The 18,500-nt window shown below is 51.8% G+C and overlaps 2 protein-coding genes across 2 annotated transcripts; one reads left to right on the top strand and one right to left on the bottom strand.

Annotated features, from left to right (window-relative positions):
- Positions 1-180: 180 nt before the first annotated feature.
- Positions 181-4,996, top strand: CSUI_004510 (uncharacterized protein). The gene has a single exon (XM_068064701.1). It carries the CDS (start codon positions 358-360, stop codon positions 2,896-2,898), a length of 2,541 nt encoding a protein of 846 aa, XP_067923322.1. The 5' UTR covers positions 181-357; the 3' UTR covers positions 2,899-4,996.
- Positions 4,997-6,458: 1,462 nt separating this feature from the next.
- On the bottom strand, positions 6,459-7,414 carry CSUI_004509 (uncharacterized protein). The gene has a single exon (XM_068064700.1). It carries the CDS (start codon positions 7,336-7,338, stop codon positions 6,853-6,855), a length of 486 nt encoding a protein of 161 aa, XP_067923321.1. The 5' UTR covers positions 7,339-7,414; the 3' UTR covers positions 6,459-6,852.
- Between the last annotated feature and the right edge of the window lie 11,086 nt (positions 7,415-18,500).

Genomic DNA, 18,500 nt, shown 5'->3' with positions numbered 1-18,500 from the left:
GAGGGAAAGTGATCTTTTTTCTTCTTCTGTTAAATTCATCACCCAGTGCAGCAGTATCCACGACACCACCTTTTGCCTTTTCTTTTCTCTCTGTCTATCTATATCTCTTTTCTCTCTCTGTAAGGGCCCTGCATCTTTCTCCTGGCTGCTAGTCTTCCTGTTGTCGTTCCTATTCTTCAGGAGCTAGAGAGAATTGTAAGTGCTATACAGGGGCATACGACTGGAGATAGCGATCGATTCTCTCGAAGACACCCTCATGGAGGCGAAAGAGATGAAGGGGAAGATGAGGAGGAATGTGTCTACGGGGGAGAAGAAGAAGAAGAAGATTCATCTTTTTCTTCTCTTCATAGCAAGAAGATGAAGAAGAAGAAGAAAGATCACAGACGCGACCGTCTCCATCACAAGAAGAAAAGGCATCATGAAAGAAGAGGCAAAGATGAAGAAGAAGAAAAGACTCCTTCTCCTTTGTCGGGGGATTCTTATCTCGAAATGAGGGAGAATTTGAAGAAAACGCTTCTTTCTTTCTCTTCATCTTCGAAAGGAAGAGAGTCAGGGGGGGATGATCGTAAAGAGAGAAGAAAGAGAGGAGGAGGAGAAGAAGAAGAAAAGAGAAGAGCGGGAAGAAAAGAAGGAGTTGTTTTCCCTCAGAAACCTACGACAAAGCAAAGATATACATTAGCTCTGAAGCTTCTAAGATGGCGAGAATTTCTTGAAGCAGAGGAAAGTCACAGAGAGATTCTTCACGGTGACCGTCCTCTACAGCGGCTCTTACAGTGTCTACAGAAATGGAATGAAGAAAGAGAAGAGCGACTTCTCACCTCCTCCTCATCTTCTTCTTTTCTTGAAGAAGATGAAGAAGATTTTGATCGGCGCCATCCAGGAAAGAGGAACAAGAAAAAGAGACAAGAAGGCGTACCTCATCTTGTCCTGACAACGACTCTTTGGAGTCGAGGAGAAGAAGAAGAAAGAGAAAGAGACGAAGAAGAAGAAGAAGAAGGAGAGGTGTCATCTTCATCCGATGGGAGAAAAGAAAGAGACGACGGAGAGGCAAGCAGAAGAAGAAGAAGAAGAGTGAGAGAAGAAGGCGAAGGAAGTGATCGTGTACGTGTGTACGAAGGTCTTCTCCCAGGTGTCTCTGCAGTTCTCTGGGTATGTGCGGCTCTAGGAGGGAAGCCTGTAATGCATACAGACAACAGAGTATGGGTCTGGCACAAAGATGAGAAGATTTTCCCCTCGAGTTGGATGAGAAAGCAGCTTAGAATTCTCGAAATTGTGCTTCTCAACCCCCATATGCAAACTGTGGAAGGCGTCCAGGCTGAAGTGGACTTGATCAAAGAGGCTCTAGATAGAGAAGAAAAGGAACAAGAAGAGACCATGAAGAAGAGGAATGAGGAAGCGGGAGAGAACAGTGAGAGATCTGAAGAAGAAGAAGATGGAGAGGATGAAAGAGAAAACAGAGCGGAAGAAGAAGAGGAGATGGAAGAAGAAAGGGAAGATGAAGAAAAGAGAAAGAAGAAGAAAAGGAGAGAGAAGAAACAACGGGATGAGATGAGCGAAGGTGAAGAAGAGAAGATGAGAAGCTTTAGAGACAAGGACACGGTTATGGGGGGCGATGAAGAAGAAGAAGACGAGAGTGACGGCAATAGAGAGAACAAGAGTGACGAAGAAGAAGAAGACGACGACGAAGACTTCGAGCTTCGTGCTTCTGAATCGGAGGAGGAGAGTAGCGAAAAGGAAGATGAAGAAGATGAGAAGGGAGAAATCCAAAGAAGAGACGAAGAGAAGAAAGAAGAAGAACAAGACACAACTGGCAAAAAGAAGGAGAAAAGGACTGCAACAGAAAGAAAAGAAAACAAGGAAGAAGAAGACAAGGTCTATAGACAATCGAGACAAGTCCTACGCAAACCTCGACAGGAGAAAGACGAAAGAACAAGAGAAGAAGAAGAAGATTTTGACGATGATTACGGAGAGGAAGATTCTTTCCTCCTTTATGATAAGACAGAGTATAGACAAGGTGTGCATGCATCGTCAAAGAAATCTGATCGAATGAGCCTCGAGTCGACGTCTTCTGATGCATTCGATACATGGGATGCTCTTCTACACGAGGAGGAGGAAGAAGAAGAAGAAGAGGAGCAACGAGAGAATAGGAGTCGTAAAGAAGGAAGGAAGAAGGAAGAAGATACAGCATGGCAAGCATCTACGAGTAGACACCATCACCATCGTGATACCGGGTGTCTAGACACGGGGTCTAGCTGGGGGGATGGACATGGGGGAGCTGATATCATTGAGTGTCTCTTCTCAACGTTCGCACTTCAGAAAGAAACAAGTATCTTAGGAGGAGGAGAAGATGAAGAAGAAGAGAGGGAAGATGGTCTTAGCAGCGATCAGGAAGGTAAAGAGAGACCCACCTTCTTGATTACGGAGACTATCGACGAAGAGAAAGAAGATACAAGAGATGGACTTTCACAAGATCTTCATTCTCCTGATGGTCTTCATAAAAGTAGAAAGAGACGTTTTGAGGAAGAGAAGAGAAATCTCAAGAGAAGTCGGGAAGTTGAGACATCGGGCCTAGAGGCGGGTCGAGAGGGAGCTGAGAAGGAGGGAGAAGAAGAGGATAGGGAACGGTATCGAAGAAAGAAGAAGACGAAGGATCATCTCGCTGAAGAAGGTACCTCAGAAGACAATCCAGAAGAAAAAGAAGAGGAGGATATGAAAGAGAACTCGATCCCAGCAGAAAACGCTTCAAAGAAAGAGAAGATATCGATCGGTCATAAAGGAAAGAAGTGTAGTGAAAGAAAAGAGAGAGAGGGAGAAGAAGAGGGAGACGTAGAACGTGTCCTAAGACTCATGAGAGAAGTTGATGTGCTATGTAGAGATGAAAACGATGGAAGTAAATAAGAGAGAAGTGACCTGTATCTATACATATATATATATATATTTTTCTGTTGTATAGGGCTCAGAAGAGAGGAAAGAAGAAGAGGAGAATTGAAGTGACAGGGAAGAAAGATCGTCATCTCTAAGACAAGGTCATAATCCTTCTTTCTCTAGACGCAAGTGACCGAGTCTACTACATGATGGATCTTCCATTCAGATCTGACCTACCTACTGCATGCCTACGTATCTGGGGGATAAAGAGAGAGATAGAAGTAAATCAGAACTCATCTTGCTAAGAGAAGAAAGAGGAGATAGATGTACGCTGTAGAGACGACCGAGAACTGAAGCGGATACAAGCCAAGTGTCGAGCGGCACGTAGCTAGACTTAATGAAATTTGTAGGGGTGAAGTAGCCGGCGATTCTCATCACATAGAGATATGCATCCCCCCCATGTAGAGGCGAGGCGGGGTGCGAGAAGGAATCTTAAAGATGAAGAAGAGATTTTCTTGTAGATGTGTTTGTCATCTTCTCTTCGTTCTTAACATAAGAAAAGGAAGGTTCTGTCATATTGGATCGTAGGGGTGGCGCTGAAAAAGTCAGCTGGTCAAATCTATTGAAGTGACCCCAAGGAAGAGGTAGCTAGCTGGGGCGTAGGTGTTTTCTCTGATAGCATATCGAGACGTTCTGGGGGGAGAAACATCGGTGAGGACACTCGTCGTCTTGTATTCGGAGACATATGATCTTGACGTAGACAGGGGGGGGAAGGTAGGGCCGATACTGCTGGACTAGTAGGGAGGAATCTTCGCCTCCTTCTCTCACTGTTTGATATTTTCTTGAAAGGATTGATCGACCTCACCATTCTACTGCAGAAGAGAGGGGGAGATCGAGAAGAAACAACATCCCCCCAAGGCAGATCTCAAGATATCGACAGGAGATGGTAAAAATGATATAGGCATTTGTAAAAAGCGAAAGGAAGTTTCGAAGAGAGTCTTGATTGTCTGGTCACTTTTAAAGAAGGGAATGATTCGCACCGTATTTATTTTAGCTGCATGCTGTACTAAGGGACAGAGTAGATAGATGAGTATCACGTGACGATAACTTCATCCATGTTAGGCTCTTGAAGACTCGGAGAACGGAATGAACGAAAGAGAAAAAGGAAGCTTCTTTCCATTCTTTTTCGTAATTTCCGTACCTTCCAGTGGTCTTGAGTCTTTGAGGAATGTCTTTTGATCGGAAGGCTTCATCTTCTTCTCTCCTCTCGCCTCTAACTATGTTCAGTTTTTGCGAGTTCGTAGAAAGTTTCTCGACATGCACATTTATAAACACAAAGAGAAGCAGAGAGGTAGAGATGCAAAGAGAGAGAGAGGGAAGTCAACTATGGAATTGTAAGTAGGATTGGAGGGAGTCTTCTGTGAAGTAATAACGAATGGAAGAGGGCGTCTTTTTTTCTGAGTTGTTACTGTCTCAAGTATTTATGTTTTTCTATGGAAACATGAAAGTTCGTCTATGAAAACAGACGAGAAGAGGGAAACCAACTACTGTCTGGATGGATCGACAACAAAGATGCGCCCCAAGCCCGCTCAGAAGGTGGGTCCTTCTTTCACACGAACTCGGCACCTCATCAAGCACACTTCTTAACATGCAGAGGGAGAAAACGATGGTGTCTGTCTATTCATAGTAGGTGTCGATCCATGTCTTTATATAGAAATAGCGAAAGAGCAATCTTCGTGTCGTTAGCACAGGAGCTGCGTGGTCGACCGATCGTTACTAGGGGTTGGAACTGCTACTACAACTACTAGCAGGAGTTGTAGTACTCTCTATCTGTACCATAAGAAAGAAATGAAAGACCGAGAAAGAAAGGAAGAAAGAAAGCAGCTGCATGGATGTCTCTCAACTTCTCGTGCCACCATCGTGTATGCGATCTGAACTTCTCGGGCGATACTTTTTACCTGGAAGCGAAAACTTGATACTCCGGAGGCTGTCTTCATGTAAGTTGACGGGTGGAAAGCTGTTCTATGACACATGGTTACAGCCTCTGTTTCCGCGGGCTGGACATCTCGAACTTCCTTCGTCGGTAAAAGCGAGGTCTATGGCATGACGTACACCTTCAGACACCCAACACCCTCACTGTTTCTGGAGATGGCCGTACTTCCTGTGACTTTCCTGGCTAGTTGCAATTACTCAGATGGCTGAAGTAGGAAAAGCTCTCGCTAAATTCAATACGTCTGCCCCTCCAGTGCATATGAAAAAGCCACCCCCGCCGCACTGCCCAAGTCAAGGAGCCTCATTATTCCCGACGCGTGGTGTGCCACATGAGACAGCTTACTGAGTGATACCGAGCTCCACTTTTTTCTTCTCTCTGTTTCTTTCAAACTTCAGTCACACCGGACAATAATATCTTCTTGCTGGCATTCATTCAACCACGTAAAGCACCTTCACTTGCCTGCTTCCACCGACTTCGTCAGTTTGTCCGAGAGACGTCCGTGCCAAGCACTGACACGAGGAAGTCTGCTCCGTACTCATTCCATCAACATAGACCAGTCTCGGGAGCTGCTCGCGCAGCTTTTACACTGTTTCCGCGTTGGAAGATGGTGCCACTGGGCCGAAAACAGGGGAGAGCCATGTCGCCTGTCATAGTCCAGCAAGCCCATGTCGTGTTTCATGTCCAATTGATACGTTTGGTGAGTTCTACAACCGAACCATCTGAAGATTTAAGCACCGGTAAGCGAGATTGCAGTCGATCGGTGTGTCGTTCGCGTGTTTTGTCGGCAACCGGCCAGCCGGCGCAACGGGCGACAAACCGACCCCTGACAGGTCACGCCACGTGTTCTCTTGCTTCTGTCCCAAATTGTCGCTAGACACCGCGCGGTCTCGACCTGATATCCGACGCAGCACTAACCGAACGAAGTGCAGACTGCTTTCGTATTATTGACATGCACCCCGTATCCAAAGGTATAAATCGAAATAGGGAGCGCCATAACTACATATGTTCCACCACTAGAGAAACAAAGGGACAATACCAAACCGGAAGAAAGGGTCACGTGAGGGACTTCTCTCGGATGACGATGATTCAGAACCGTTTGGCTTGCCTCACAAATGAGAGGTGAATCAGGGCTTCATCTTACAATGAGATTGTCTTCGCATGTTTGACACATGGGCTCCTGACGCTTCTACGTCTTTCTGCGAGCGTATCGTGAGACAAGTAAAGCTCATTCCTCACAATTTTTGTCTTCACTGTTGAGCGCACTCCCCCTGGTGATATTCTTACACTACAACTGACGTCTTTCATAACAAAAGGTGCTCCTGCCAGGGAGGAACGGCCCGCGCACGGAGTGTATGACCGACAGAACCTTCCTCCTAGCAACCAACGTCTAAAAATCCGGAGACACCTGCCAATCAAAGAAAACGCTCTCGCGTATCTAGCAGCTTGCCAGCTAACAGATCAACTGTCAAAAGTCGCGGGACAGTCGCCGAGACGGGATGCCGTGAGGAAAGGTCTGACCCGGGTGACTTGTCTCCAGTGCAACCGACGGGTGACGGAGTTTTTCACACCGTGACGGCACGGCGCAGTCTGTCTTTTCCATCGCACAATCATGTCTGCCGTGATCTTTCATCACGATGAACTCGCCATTACCAAAACCCAAAAACGTGCGACCCGAAAAAAAGTCGTCTTTCCAGGTGACCGCGGCGTGCTACGCATTTCCACGGTCCATCCTCCCAACGTGGGGGCACTCGAGCACTCACCGCTTGCTCTACAGAGAACTGATATCCCGGCGGCACACGTAGAGAGACCATAAGGGAGGCTCTCTCGCTTTACTGGACTTCTCTAAAATCCAGTCCCCCATCATTTTTGTCTTCCCCGCCCCCCGTGAACACATAACTACACGACGGCATCGTTGCATTATCCTGAGAAGCCAGGAGGTTTTTCGGCCACAGCACCTGACCAAAACAACAGTACATGCCCCCTAGGGTCTGCTCTCACTCTTCGAACTGTCGCGGACGGGCGCTCTGCTTGGCGGGCCCGGGTACGGCTTCTTCTCCTCCTCCTTCCTCCTTACGGCGTGAAAAAAAGAACACCGCAGCCGCAGCAAGCGCCGCAGCAATGACGGTGCCGAGAATAATTTTCTTTAGCGGGGACTTCCTTGCGCCTTTGCCCTCTACTCCGCTTTTACCAGAGACGCTTTCTCGTTTCGCCTCGTCCTCTCCGACAGGAGCAGGATCCGCTTCCTCATTCCGAGGCTCTTCACCACGTGAGGCTCCCCTTGCACCTGCATCGCCACCAACTCCTTCCGGGCCTCCCTGCTGCACCACAAAAAAACTGCCGGTGTCTCCTCGAGGGTCCGCCGCACCCGCGTAACAAAGGGAAGCTGGTATCGCCGCAGGATTGGCTACACTGATCACAACAAAAATGGCTCCAAGCAATGTTACGGACTTTCGGTGAACAGGAACTGTAACATCCTCCATCTTTACAGCGCAACGAGCGACTAACTGAGACGTGGCCGCGTAACCCACACACGATAAAGAAGCTCTCTCATTTAACCTGCAATGAGGCAAACCGAGGTAGAACACGACAGGTATGAGAGGCAGTCGGCCTCTCCGGCCGTCCTTCCCAAGGGACTTCGCTCGGAGACCGCCACACGCATCTTAGAGACGCGAATTTCCGGTGGGGAACGGGGCGCCGCAGTCGTACCCGACCGCGTCCAACAGTATAGTGCCTGCGTCAGCAGCCCACTGAATGCGACGACGCCCTTGATGAAGGTGGCGGTCCTGCGGAACTCGAGGGGCGGCTCGTGAACGCCTTGGACTACCAGCTGTCTGGTTCTCGTGTGTCTTCCCTGACACCAGAGGGGCACGGTTTCACAGGGGAAGGATAGTAGGAAACGTATCTCAGGCCGGCAATATGCATGTTTTCATCGTGTTTGTCCTGCCGCTGTAGCAGATTGCCTCATTCTGGCGGTGTACGGTTTCCATTCACTTAGTAGGCGCGCGGCTACAACACCGAGGAAGTTGTGGGTTTCCGTTGCAGTGCGAGACCCAGCAGGATTGATCCCCCCTGATCTTCGCTGTATATATCATAGGTGGCTTCCTCGAAGGTGATCGCTCGACTGCGGAACAACAAGCTTTTCTCGGTACCTCCCTTGTAACATCCCCGCTGCAACTCCCCGCGGGAGACTCGCTTCCCCGCAGCAGAGTTTGTTCTGGTAACCGTTTCGGAAGAGTTTATGATTGTCCGTCGTCTGTAGTTCCTTTCTGTGGTAGCATCCTCACTTCTGCAGCTCCTTAATGATCTGAGGCCTATCTGCCGAAATTGATCGTCAATTACCCCGATGCTGTAGCGTCGCCCGCCTCGCCACTGTCTGCTTTCCGGCCTGTGAGCCGTGCCTCTTCGCGAGTGCGCTGTGGTGCAAGGCCCGCGAAAAGCTGGCAACAAAACCACTCTCTTGAATTCTCTGGTAGGTGTCCCGAGTTGGATATCAAGCGAATACGAACCGAACGATCTCCGGCGACTTCTCAGATAGGCCAGGACACAAGCTGCAGTATACTTGAAAACGGGACAGTACAATAGGCTCGATTCCCGAAGGCCCCGTGAGAAGACATTCCTGTTCATCTCTCCGCAGTTCTGAGGAAACTACGGAATTTGTGAATCCGGAAAAAAAGTAGGAGCACCACGACGCGGAGAGGTTGGTTGTGGAACGGTATGTCTTCAAGTGCAGCAACATAGTTCTTCGTGAGCCCAGTCTTACGTTCGGTCCTACTACCAGTTCAGATGTCCGCGTACAAGGGATCACCATTTGACGGGAAAGAGAGAGGGCACAACGGTCGGCACCCTTTTGCTACTCGTCTGTTAGCAGTATGGTGTCCGATGCATATGGAAAGGAAGTAGGCTCTTTTTTCTCTCGTACGCCCTTCTGCAGCCGTTGCACCTGCTTCGTACAAAGAGAAAACCCGTTTTCTTGCGGCGTCCACACCAGTTTCGCCGTTGCCCGAGTGGAACTTTGACGGAGTGACAAGAGTGTCCCTTGTGCCCCCGTAGCTCCGTCCTTTTGACCACCTCTTCGACTGGTGTCTTTTCAATCAGGAATCATACGCTCCAAAGCTACGGAGAAGCTCATATCGCTCGTATGCTCCACAGCTACAAACAAGCTCATATGCTAGTAGCCGGATAGTATGCTTTCCTTGTAGCGAGAAGAGCGAAAATGTCCCGTGTACCAGTGGCTCTACTGCGCAGCCATACGCAAGCAAGCTCATATGCTCCATAGCTGCAGGCTTTCTTAATCGGCACAGTCGGAGGAGGGGAATTCACTTTCTGTTGTTCCGAAGCGGTCGACTACCTCGCAACCCTTGTGTCGCATTTGATCACCCTGGCGATGAACTACCGATCTTCTGCAGCGGGGAGTCGCACTAGTGCTGTGCCGAGCTCCACTTGTGGGACAAATGATGGAGGGAGCGGAGCTGCCGCACCCAAAACGGACTTCCCTCGTCACATTGGCCATTCGTTCATGGTTATGCTGAAAGAGAACTGCACAACGACTGGTGGCGTTTCACAAGTACTATCCTTTCTAGTGGCCTATAAAGCCACTCTCAAAATTGAGTGTTAGAAATCTCTGGCGGCCTGTCGGGACCTCCTGCATTTTCCGAATACAAAAGGACGGGTCACTTACTGAACAGACAAAACCAGACAAGACACTCCGCTGTCTTGAAGGCGGAAGAGCGGCGAACGGAGTTCTCAAACCTGGGCACGCGCCCTAAAACAAAGAAGAAACTACGTGCAAGAAGCATCCAAAGCACCGCCAAGAGAATTGCTGTCCTCCCAGTGTTCTGATTCTCCTTCTGCTTTCTACAGGGACAAGTAAAGAGTGGGACCAGAGACGCCCCTGATCAGCTGTCGGCGGACCAGAAATTCTACTGGAGGGTACACACTGGTGCCGGGCAGCTAGGTATACGCTCATCGCGGCGTTGCCCGCCTAGGATAAAACAAACGTAGCAAGGCCGGTTCTCGCAAAGGTAAGTAACGAGACGTTGCCGGGAGTGCATTCCCGGGCTACACGCCGCACTGTTACGCTCAGCAGATGAGAGCGGAGCCAGATAGTTGCATCGCTGGGTGCCATCAGATGGGTGTTGCCTGGTACGCTTACTTGCAGACTCGCTCTATTACACACGCGGACGCAGTCTCAAAGCGAAAGCAAGTGCCAAAAGAGGAGGGGGACGTGGACGCTGACGTTACAAGGTGTATCATTTCCGTCTCCTATTCTCTGTCTGGTTCCGGTTTTCTGCTCTCGCTGCTTTGAGTATGTGGCTTGAACCAGTCAGGCTGCCGAACAGCCCTCGTGAGGAGGAGCGGCTGTGCAGCAGTCCAGATGACAAGGGCGGCGCGCTCGCGACAGCCTCGCGGTGGCTGACGGCGAACCGCCGTTGTCACCAACAAACCAGTCGGCTGGAGAGATACTTGAGGGAACAGGTCTAACTCAGGCAACAGTCTTCCCACGTTGCAGCGGTTCCACTGCTGCCACCTCGTTCAATGCTGCTGTCACGGCGTGCTTCGATCGACAACGCGGGGCTACCGCGCACATGGTTGTGTCTCGTGGCTTCGCCGCGGTATCTTAGGTCAAGCAAGGACAGCAATCCAGGCACCTACAACAGCATGGAATCCGACTGTGGCCGGGAGACAAGGAGAGCTGGCAGCGAAATACTTAGTCCCGCCTTGCTACTTTTACGGCGACGGGAGTCGTGTAGTCCGGTTAGTGCCAACCAGTGGTTCTTGACTGAGCTGCTACCAGGTACGCGAGCGCAGTTTCTTGACTGTGCTGGTCACCAGCGATCGGTGGGAGCCGGTAGGGTAGTGCACTAGAGTGTCCGGCACTATAGTAGTGTAATGCTGCCGTCGAAGCCGAGTGTCATGCGCTAAGGACGAGACCCTGCGATGATTACAGTCGCTCCAGCCAAGGGGAGTCGGTGGGCCTGTTCTCTGTCTTGTTCCGGAATCCTACTCTCGCTGACCACAGGGGAGAGCAGTTGTTTTTCCTCTTTTTTCCAGCCGCTGTAAGTAAAAAGAAGAAGACTGTAGGTGGCTTTCGGAATGAGTGTCGACAAAGCCTGGAACTCCGCCAGAAGAGCCGAGCCGGACACTCAGTGGTTGCCGGCGATTGTCAGGAGCGTGAGAGCAGCTTGACCGTCAACCTCTCAGTCTCAGTCCCGTCCAACTGCGGTTGTTGACTTCTTAGTTGCAAAACCAAGACTTTCCGTCTATTATCTCGATTCCTCGTCACTGCTGCGACGGAGTGCAACCGTAGCGGAGCAGCGCGCGTTACGCTCTGGAACGGCGACTCTCCTAGGCTCTCTCGTCGCCTAGCTGTTACGCTGGACAGCCAGTGCACCAGCCAGAGGCAGCGTCGAGTTCCTTCGTCTCCGGGGCAGGTCCAGCCATGTTTGGTACTTCGGGTGGCCCCCCTCCACGTTACTTTCCTCCGAGATTTCCGGGGAGACAAGCAGGAGCTGCCTCGAGAGCGAAGACGGCAGACACCGAGCAGCTGCGCAGCCGGCAACCACACACTTACTCCGTCCTCTCTACAAATCGGCAATGGCGGCCCTAGCTCACAAGTTGCCCTAGAGAAAAAAAAACCTTCTGAAGCACTGAGTCGCTGTCCCTTCTATCGTCAGTGACTTCATGCACTAACCCCGGCATAGCGTTTGCCTCATCGGTACTATTTCTTCGGATAGTGATCTCTACCTCTGTTCCTCGATACAATAGAGTTGATAGAGTCCGGATAGTTTAGTGCACCAACCAAAAGCAATCAGTTTCTAGTGTCTCACGTCCAGACCCTAGACTCCAGGCTGTGAGGAATTTGAAACGTCGTTCCGGCGAACAATAGAGTTGGCAGAAACGTCTGCTAACTTGGACGGACTTCTTTCACTCTTGCCCCGAAGGCATGCAAGTACCTGCCGAAGATGACCGGCAAAAGAGCCTGTGACCTTGAGCTTCGAAAGCATTACTGGATAAGAGACGGGAAGGTGTGGCCAAGCAGCAAAGACGGGACAAAGTACAGGACATGTAGTGTACAGAACCTGAACTGAGGAAAGAGGCGCCGCGTTCATACTACAGAAAAGACGCGAAACGTTCATGCTTTCACTTTAAGCATCTGGTCTGGTATCCCAGGGTCTCACCAGTCATTACGGCGACCGAGTCACGCCGTACCCCAGCAGAGAAAGGTACCTCGCTCCGCCAACTCAGTCCATGGGAGGCCGGCGCTAGAAAGACTGTACCCGCTGCTGTGCGAGATTCAATACACGAGGACTACCCTCGTTAAGAGTCTTCTAGAGCGTGAGAAGAGAAAAGAAGTCACCGTTGGAAGCGAGGTCAGTACGGCAAAAAAAAGTATTCAACGTTGAAAGCGAGGTCAGTGCGGCGAACAAAACAGTGCACGTGTCCCGATGACTACGTCCCTGGTGTGCTGCCTTCTGAAGCAGAGACCAATGCCGAATATCACCTCCCGTCCATGCTACACAAACACAGAGGGGAAATGCATTTTATCGCGATTTCCCCGCGCTCTGCAGAGGAGACGTTTACCCCTGCGAACACCATCGTCTGAGACAAGCTAGCAATTGTGTATCTGCTTCGCAATCCGTATCTCCGCCGTGAAAATCAACGGCAGAACCGTGTTGGCCAGAGCTATCTTCCCTTGGAGGTACCACTTTGGGAAGAGCAGCAGTTCAACGTTGGTTCAGCCGCCCAATATGCGCCGCACTACTGTTCCGTAGTGTTCAGCTTTTCTCTTGACATCCGGCGATACAAGACCTTGCAACAACGCACACTGGTTTCGTTATCAATCGACACAGAGCGTCATCCGGGCTGACCAACCGCATGTGACGTTGCTAGGTAGCGACAGGGACCGATGTATATACTGTGATGAAGGCCAGTCCAGGCCCCAGGATACCCCGAGGTTTAACTACAGCTCACAGTACACCCAACGATTCCCGTCGACATGGCAGCGCACCAAGTTTGGATTTCCCGAAGCACTTCACTGGACGACGTGGTGGCACTATACTTTCGTGTGAAAAGGAATTCCACGAACTGACATTTCAGCCTCCAACCGGTTCTGCCGCTCAGCCAATCCCTATGGCACTTTCGTGCTCGAAGGCGCCCATGTCTGTAACAGTGAAGCATTTCTACGCCTCACGTTTTTCGCTCCTGACGGAAACAAAATGCACGGAGCCTCACGTGTTCCACTTCGCAGGCATCCCTCAGCCCTACAGTCGGTTTTCCCAGTGACTGACCACCAGGTGATACCCCGAAGGTTGCTTGGTCGTTCGCAGCATTCCTGTTCTCTCACGATGGCTTTGACAGAAGACCTCTTCCACACCGAAGCCAGCATAACTGGCCATTCCACTTCGAGACCCTGTCTCCTCATTGAGCCGGACACGCCTGAGCTGTATCTGTTAGATTCTCATCGCACCTGGACACTTCTGTACACACATAAACAACAGTCTACTATGATATCCCTAGTCCGACACCGAGTCCTACAACGAGGCTACGCGTTTTGTAGTGAAACCTGCGCTGTATGCGGACAACAGGAAAGCCGGCAGCGTCTTGACGGCGCATAGAGTGTGATCTGCCGTCGCACACATACCCGGGCCGACATACTCTCAAGGTACAAGCCACTACACCGACCCACAACACCTGCTCAGGGAGGACGCGTCACAAGTATCTTCGAGTCAAGACGGAGAGACCTAACTGCGAGTCCTTTCTGGCCCTTTCGAAAAGAAGGTGCCGCCTGGGTCGGGGGGAGAAAGGGGGGGAGGCCGCGAGTGCCGCCCACGAACGATTACACGTTGCAAAGGTAGAGGCGGCGGCCGGGGAGGCGGAATAGCGGAAGGAGGGCGAGCGGCAGTGGAAGGTGAACCTGTTGGACCCAGATCACCAAAGGGACGACCAGAGGGAGCATCGGAGGGGGCGCTGGAGTCGCCGTAGGGACTGCCTATGGTCTCCCTGCTTCGGCGCCAAAGTCCCCGTGTACATTTGTACAAAAAGTAAAGACCTAAAAGACCGGCGGAAACTGCAATTGCGCTAGCGCCGACACTTCTGTTATGTATAGCCGCTGACGGCGGGACCGCTGCATGGCTTCGGGTCTTGCTTGGCTCCTTAGGTCCGTCCTCTACTACTTCAGGGGCCCGTTCGGGGAGGCTTCGCCCGTCCCACTGAACACGAGGTTCACGAAGAGCTTGATAGGGGGGCTTTGAGTGTTTCTGACTGTCCTGTGTTAAAGGTCTTTTCTCCCCAGGCCCGCCGTCTGCTACACCAGATGCCTGTTGCCCCCGTTGGCCAAATCCGGCGGCAGTCACCCCTATGCACACGCATGGAGAGCTCGAAGTCTGTTGACAGCTCCTCCAGCCACTAGCGGATAACAAAACGCTTGCCGAGAGAGCCAGGTACACTGAGGGCTTCGTGAAACCACAGCACATTTCTCAAATCTCCTGGACGAGAATAAGCTGCACAACCAAACTGAAAAATGCGCAGTCCCGGTGTTCGGCGCGCATGTGCTGAAGGGAGGTGTGAACTCAATTCGCAAACAGGTTGAGCCAGATAACGCTGAGACGCAGTGAGGCGGAGGACAAGTCAACGGAAACACGTGAAAGTTGATTGTGACTGCGCGACCCACTGCGCGCCCGGTATCGAGCATCCAAGCGTCTTCAAGTCTGAGACGCACGCCTGTAGGCGACGCGATCCATGCGCTCTGTCGCCGCGGCTGCACTGAACGTAAGTCGACAAGGGCACCGGTCAGACAATACAGTCAACCCTGTCGAGTTGGACCCTATTTCCCGCGTATACCGTTTCGCAGAGATACCCGGGTTGGTTCGGCTTGAGTCAGGCGTGGCGGAGAGCGCGCCTACTCGAAAGACCGTAAATTCCGTCGTTCAGTGTCCTGCTTTACAATACCTTGTTGTTAGTTACTACGTGCTACTGAGCTAGTTGGTGCCTCGGCCCGTCGAGGCACAGTACTTCCGTTTTACAGAACTGTCAAATGTGTAAAAACACATAGCTACGTTTCTAGTCAATCAGGCACTAAAGCTACGGACACAGGACAACAGCGCCAGATCCAACGTGCGCCTCTCAGCCAGGTGAAACACGGGGGAACCACCTGTGGCTTAGGTCACCTTGGGTCCGGGGATGCAGGAACAGGAGGGGCAAAAGTAATGAACTACCATTCTGCCGGGTCGATTGAAGCGAAGAGTCCGAATTCACGCACACCATTGCCTGAGAAGAGCCAGCGGCACTTCGGGTGCTCAACGGTGGATATCTCGGAGTGAAAAGCAGCGGCAGGACCGTGTTGGCCGAAGCTATTATTCGCTTTGGGGCATCGGTTTAGAAAAAGCAACAGTTCAGTGTTGGTTCAGCCGCCCAATGTTCGTGTCACTGCTGTTCTGTATTGCTCAGCCTTCCACACTTGATGTCGGGCAATACAGAAACCTGCAAAAGCGGACACACGGGATTGATTATCAATCGACACAGAGCATTGTCCTGGCTGACCAACTCGTGCGTATGCACGACAGTCATTACACTGCTGGGTAGAGACGGGGACCGGTGTCTATACCGTGGTGAAGACCACTCCAGGCCCCAAGACGTCCAAGAGGTGGAACTACAACTCAGGATGCACCCAACGACTTTCGTCAAACAAGACAGCTGCAGTACGTCCGCTTTTGCAGAAGCACGTCAGTGCACAAGACAATGGCATTACAGGTCCACACGGGACGCAAGTACACAGTCCCGAGGACTGGTATTTCCGTCGTTAGCAGGCGCTTCCAGTCGACGAGCTCATACACGAGCACCTGCTCATAAGTGCCCCTGTCTGAAACATTGAATTTTCTCTAGGGCAACTTGTTCTCGCTCCTGACGGGAACACAAAAGTACGAAGCTTCACATCTTCAACTACGCGTGCATCGGGCGGCCCTGCGCCTCGGTTTCGCAGTGTCCGGGCATCAACGTGATGCAGCAGCAGCCAGAGGTCACCTTTGAAGACTGGCGTCTGACCNNTTTCCGCATACCTACCGTCTCTACACGTCATGGTGACTGCTTGAGAACGAGACAATAGACTACAGTGGAAGACAGTGGCAGGGCCAGTGTTTGAGTTGGAGTCTCAATCCTCACGGCTTCTGTGCTGCTGACACTACCACCACATAGCCGTCAAACGGACATCGGGGAGACTCCGGGACGTGCTCTCGGCCAGCCGACTGACTTCCAAAAGCGAGCCACTGCGTGGAGTCTAGAGTACGGTAGTGGCGCGCCGAATGGGTGCCTGAACCAACAATGAATAGCTGCCTTCCCCAAACCGGTGTCTCAAAGCGTAGATAGCTTTGGCCGAGACAGGTAGCCCGCTGTTTTTCACTGCGGAGATACCGGCCACGAAGCACCCAAACTGGTGCTGGCTCTTCTCAGGCGATCGTGTGCGCAGGTTCAGACTGTTTCGTGTGTGTCGACGCGACAGAGTGAAGTCGAAAGCTTTGCCCACTCCGCTTGTGTAGCACGGATGCGAGGTGACCCTCTCCGCTCTACGAGTGCTTCCTCGACCTCCACTTTCCCCGCTGAGAGCCGGACGCCACGGCTGGTGCTGTCGCCCGGCAGTGTCTGCAGCAAGAGACAACAAATGCCTGGCTATTAAAAAAAGAACGTACCCGACAGACACAGTTGACGATTGGGAGGAAACACCGTCTGTAACTGACACCTTCGTGCCTTCCTTCATCGCGTGCTCTTTTCTTAACGCTCGGCGGCAGTACAAGAACCTGCCGAAGGGGACAAACGGCCAGTCGGACACAGCTGCCCGCTGACCAACTACCTGTGCATAACAGTTATTACATTGCCGAGTCGCCACGACGACTGATGTATACACCGTGGTGAAGACCAGTCCAGCACCCCAGGCACCCCCAGGTGCAAGTACAATGCACACTCACCCATCCCGTTCCGGGAAATGAGGCAGCTGCGGTACATCCGGCTTTGCCGAAGCAGTGCCGTCAGCATCTGTCGTAACGACTTCAACTCATGCCGGTAAGTAACCGGCATATATTTTCCTACCTCTGGACCGTCACAATACGGATGTGGGATACATATCCGTGAACGGGGCAGGTAAAATGTGGTCTACCTCCTCATCGGAGTTTGCACACGAGATGGCGGCACCATATCTCCACGTAAAAGCATTTCCATGATCCACGGACTGAGATTTCCGCTGCCAAGAGGCTCTTCCACTTGGCCAGTCCATATACGAGCACCTGCTCGAAAGCGCCCGTGTTTCCTAACACAGCTTGTTTCTCGCGTTCCTGACAGAAGCAAAAGGTACGTAGGCTCACAACTTCCACTTCACAAAAAGCCCGCGGTCCGACGCGTTGCTCTTTCAGTGAGAGAGCACGCGGTGATACCCCGGATGCAGTTTGGTTGTTTGCAGCACCCCTGTGCACACACGATTATTTTGTCAAAAGACATCTTCGCGACTGAAGCCATTTCTCTGATACCTTTATTCGAGCGCCTGAGCTGTTTACAATAGACGTCCTTTGCACCTGCAGGTTTCTGTACACCCAGAGATAACAGTCTGCTACGGCATGGCTAATCTGACTACCAGCACCAGAAAGCAGCGGTGCGCCCCGTCGTGAGACGCCCCACTATCTATATAGAGAGGCCTTAGCCCCGATGGAGCGTCTCGATGGTTCTTGGAGTATGATGTGCCCTCGGGGTCAGACTATGAAGCCGCACACCGGACCATATGCCTTCCCAGGGAGAACACGTCTGGAAAGTCTCTCGGCCATGGCGAACACAGCTACGCCCCAGTCCCTTTTAGTATCCGGGCCAAGGCCCCGCCTGGCTGGACCCTGGGACGGAGAGGGATAAGCCGGGCGGCAGGAGGAGGTGGTAAGGGCGGACGTGGAAGGACTTGGGGTGCGAGTGGGGCAGCGGGCGGCGGCGGAGGAGGCGGAAGAGGCTGAGGAGGCGGAGGAGGAGGAGGAGGAAGAGGAAGAAAAACGACGGGGGAAGCGGGTGGGACGGGATCATCAGACCGAGGACTGGGGGGAGTATCGTAGAGGGCGGGGGAGTCGGCACCGAAATCTCTTACGTTTTCTCTGCTTCGGCCCCGCAGCCCGCGTGTACATTTGTACAAAAGATAAATAACGAGAAGGCTAGCTGAAACTGCAAGTGTGCTAGCACCGACAATTCTAGAGCGCAACGCCCGCGAGAGCGTTGCGTGGCTTCGCCTCCTGCTTGACCTCTTCGGTCCATCCTCTACTACTTCGGGAGCTCGCACTTCGGGGTTGTTCAGTCCATCCCATTGAACGGGGAGTTCATAAGGAGATTCATAAAGCGTTTCTGAGTGTTCCCCACTGTCCTGAGCCGGGTGTTCCTTTTCTTCTACCCTGCCGTCACCTACACGAGTTCCTTGCTGCCCCTGTCCTCCGATTCCGGCGGCTGCCCCCGCCAAGCACATGCATGGAGAGCTCCAAGTCTGATGACATATCCCCCCCAGGCTAGCAAATAAAAAAGCACTTCCTGGGAGAGCCAGAGACACTGAGATCTTTCTGAAATCGGACCACATCTTCGCGTCTTGTGAACGAGAATCCACTGCACAATGAACAAAAAGTTACATCGGTGC

The sequence above is a fragment of the Cystoisospora suis genome, assembly GCF_002600585.1.
Source record: "Cystoisospora suis strain Wien I chromosome Unknown contig_2119, whole genome shotgun sequence".
In the NCBI taxonomy this organism is placed as follows: Eukaryota; Apicomplexa; class Conoidasida; order Eucoccidiorida; family Sarcocystidae; genus Cystoisospora; species Cystoisospora suis.
This window is presented reverse-complemented; position numbering and strand designations above follow the sequence as displayed.

Coding starts and splice junctions, on each gene's coding strand:
- CSUI_004509 (XM_068064700.1), bottom strand. CDS start 7,338: ATGGAGGATGTTACAGTTCCTGTTCACCGAAAGTCCGTAACATTGCTT.
- CSUI_004510 (XM_068064701.1), top strand. CDS start 358: ATGAAGAAGAAGAAGAAAGATCACAGACGCGACCGTCTCCATCACAAG.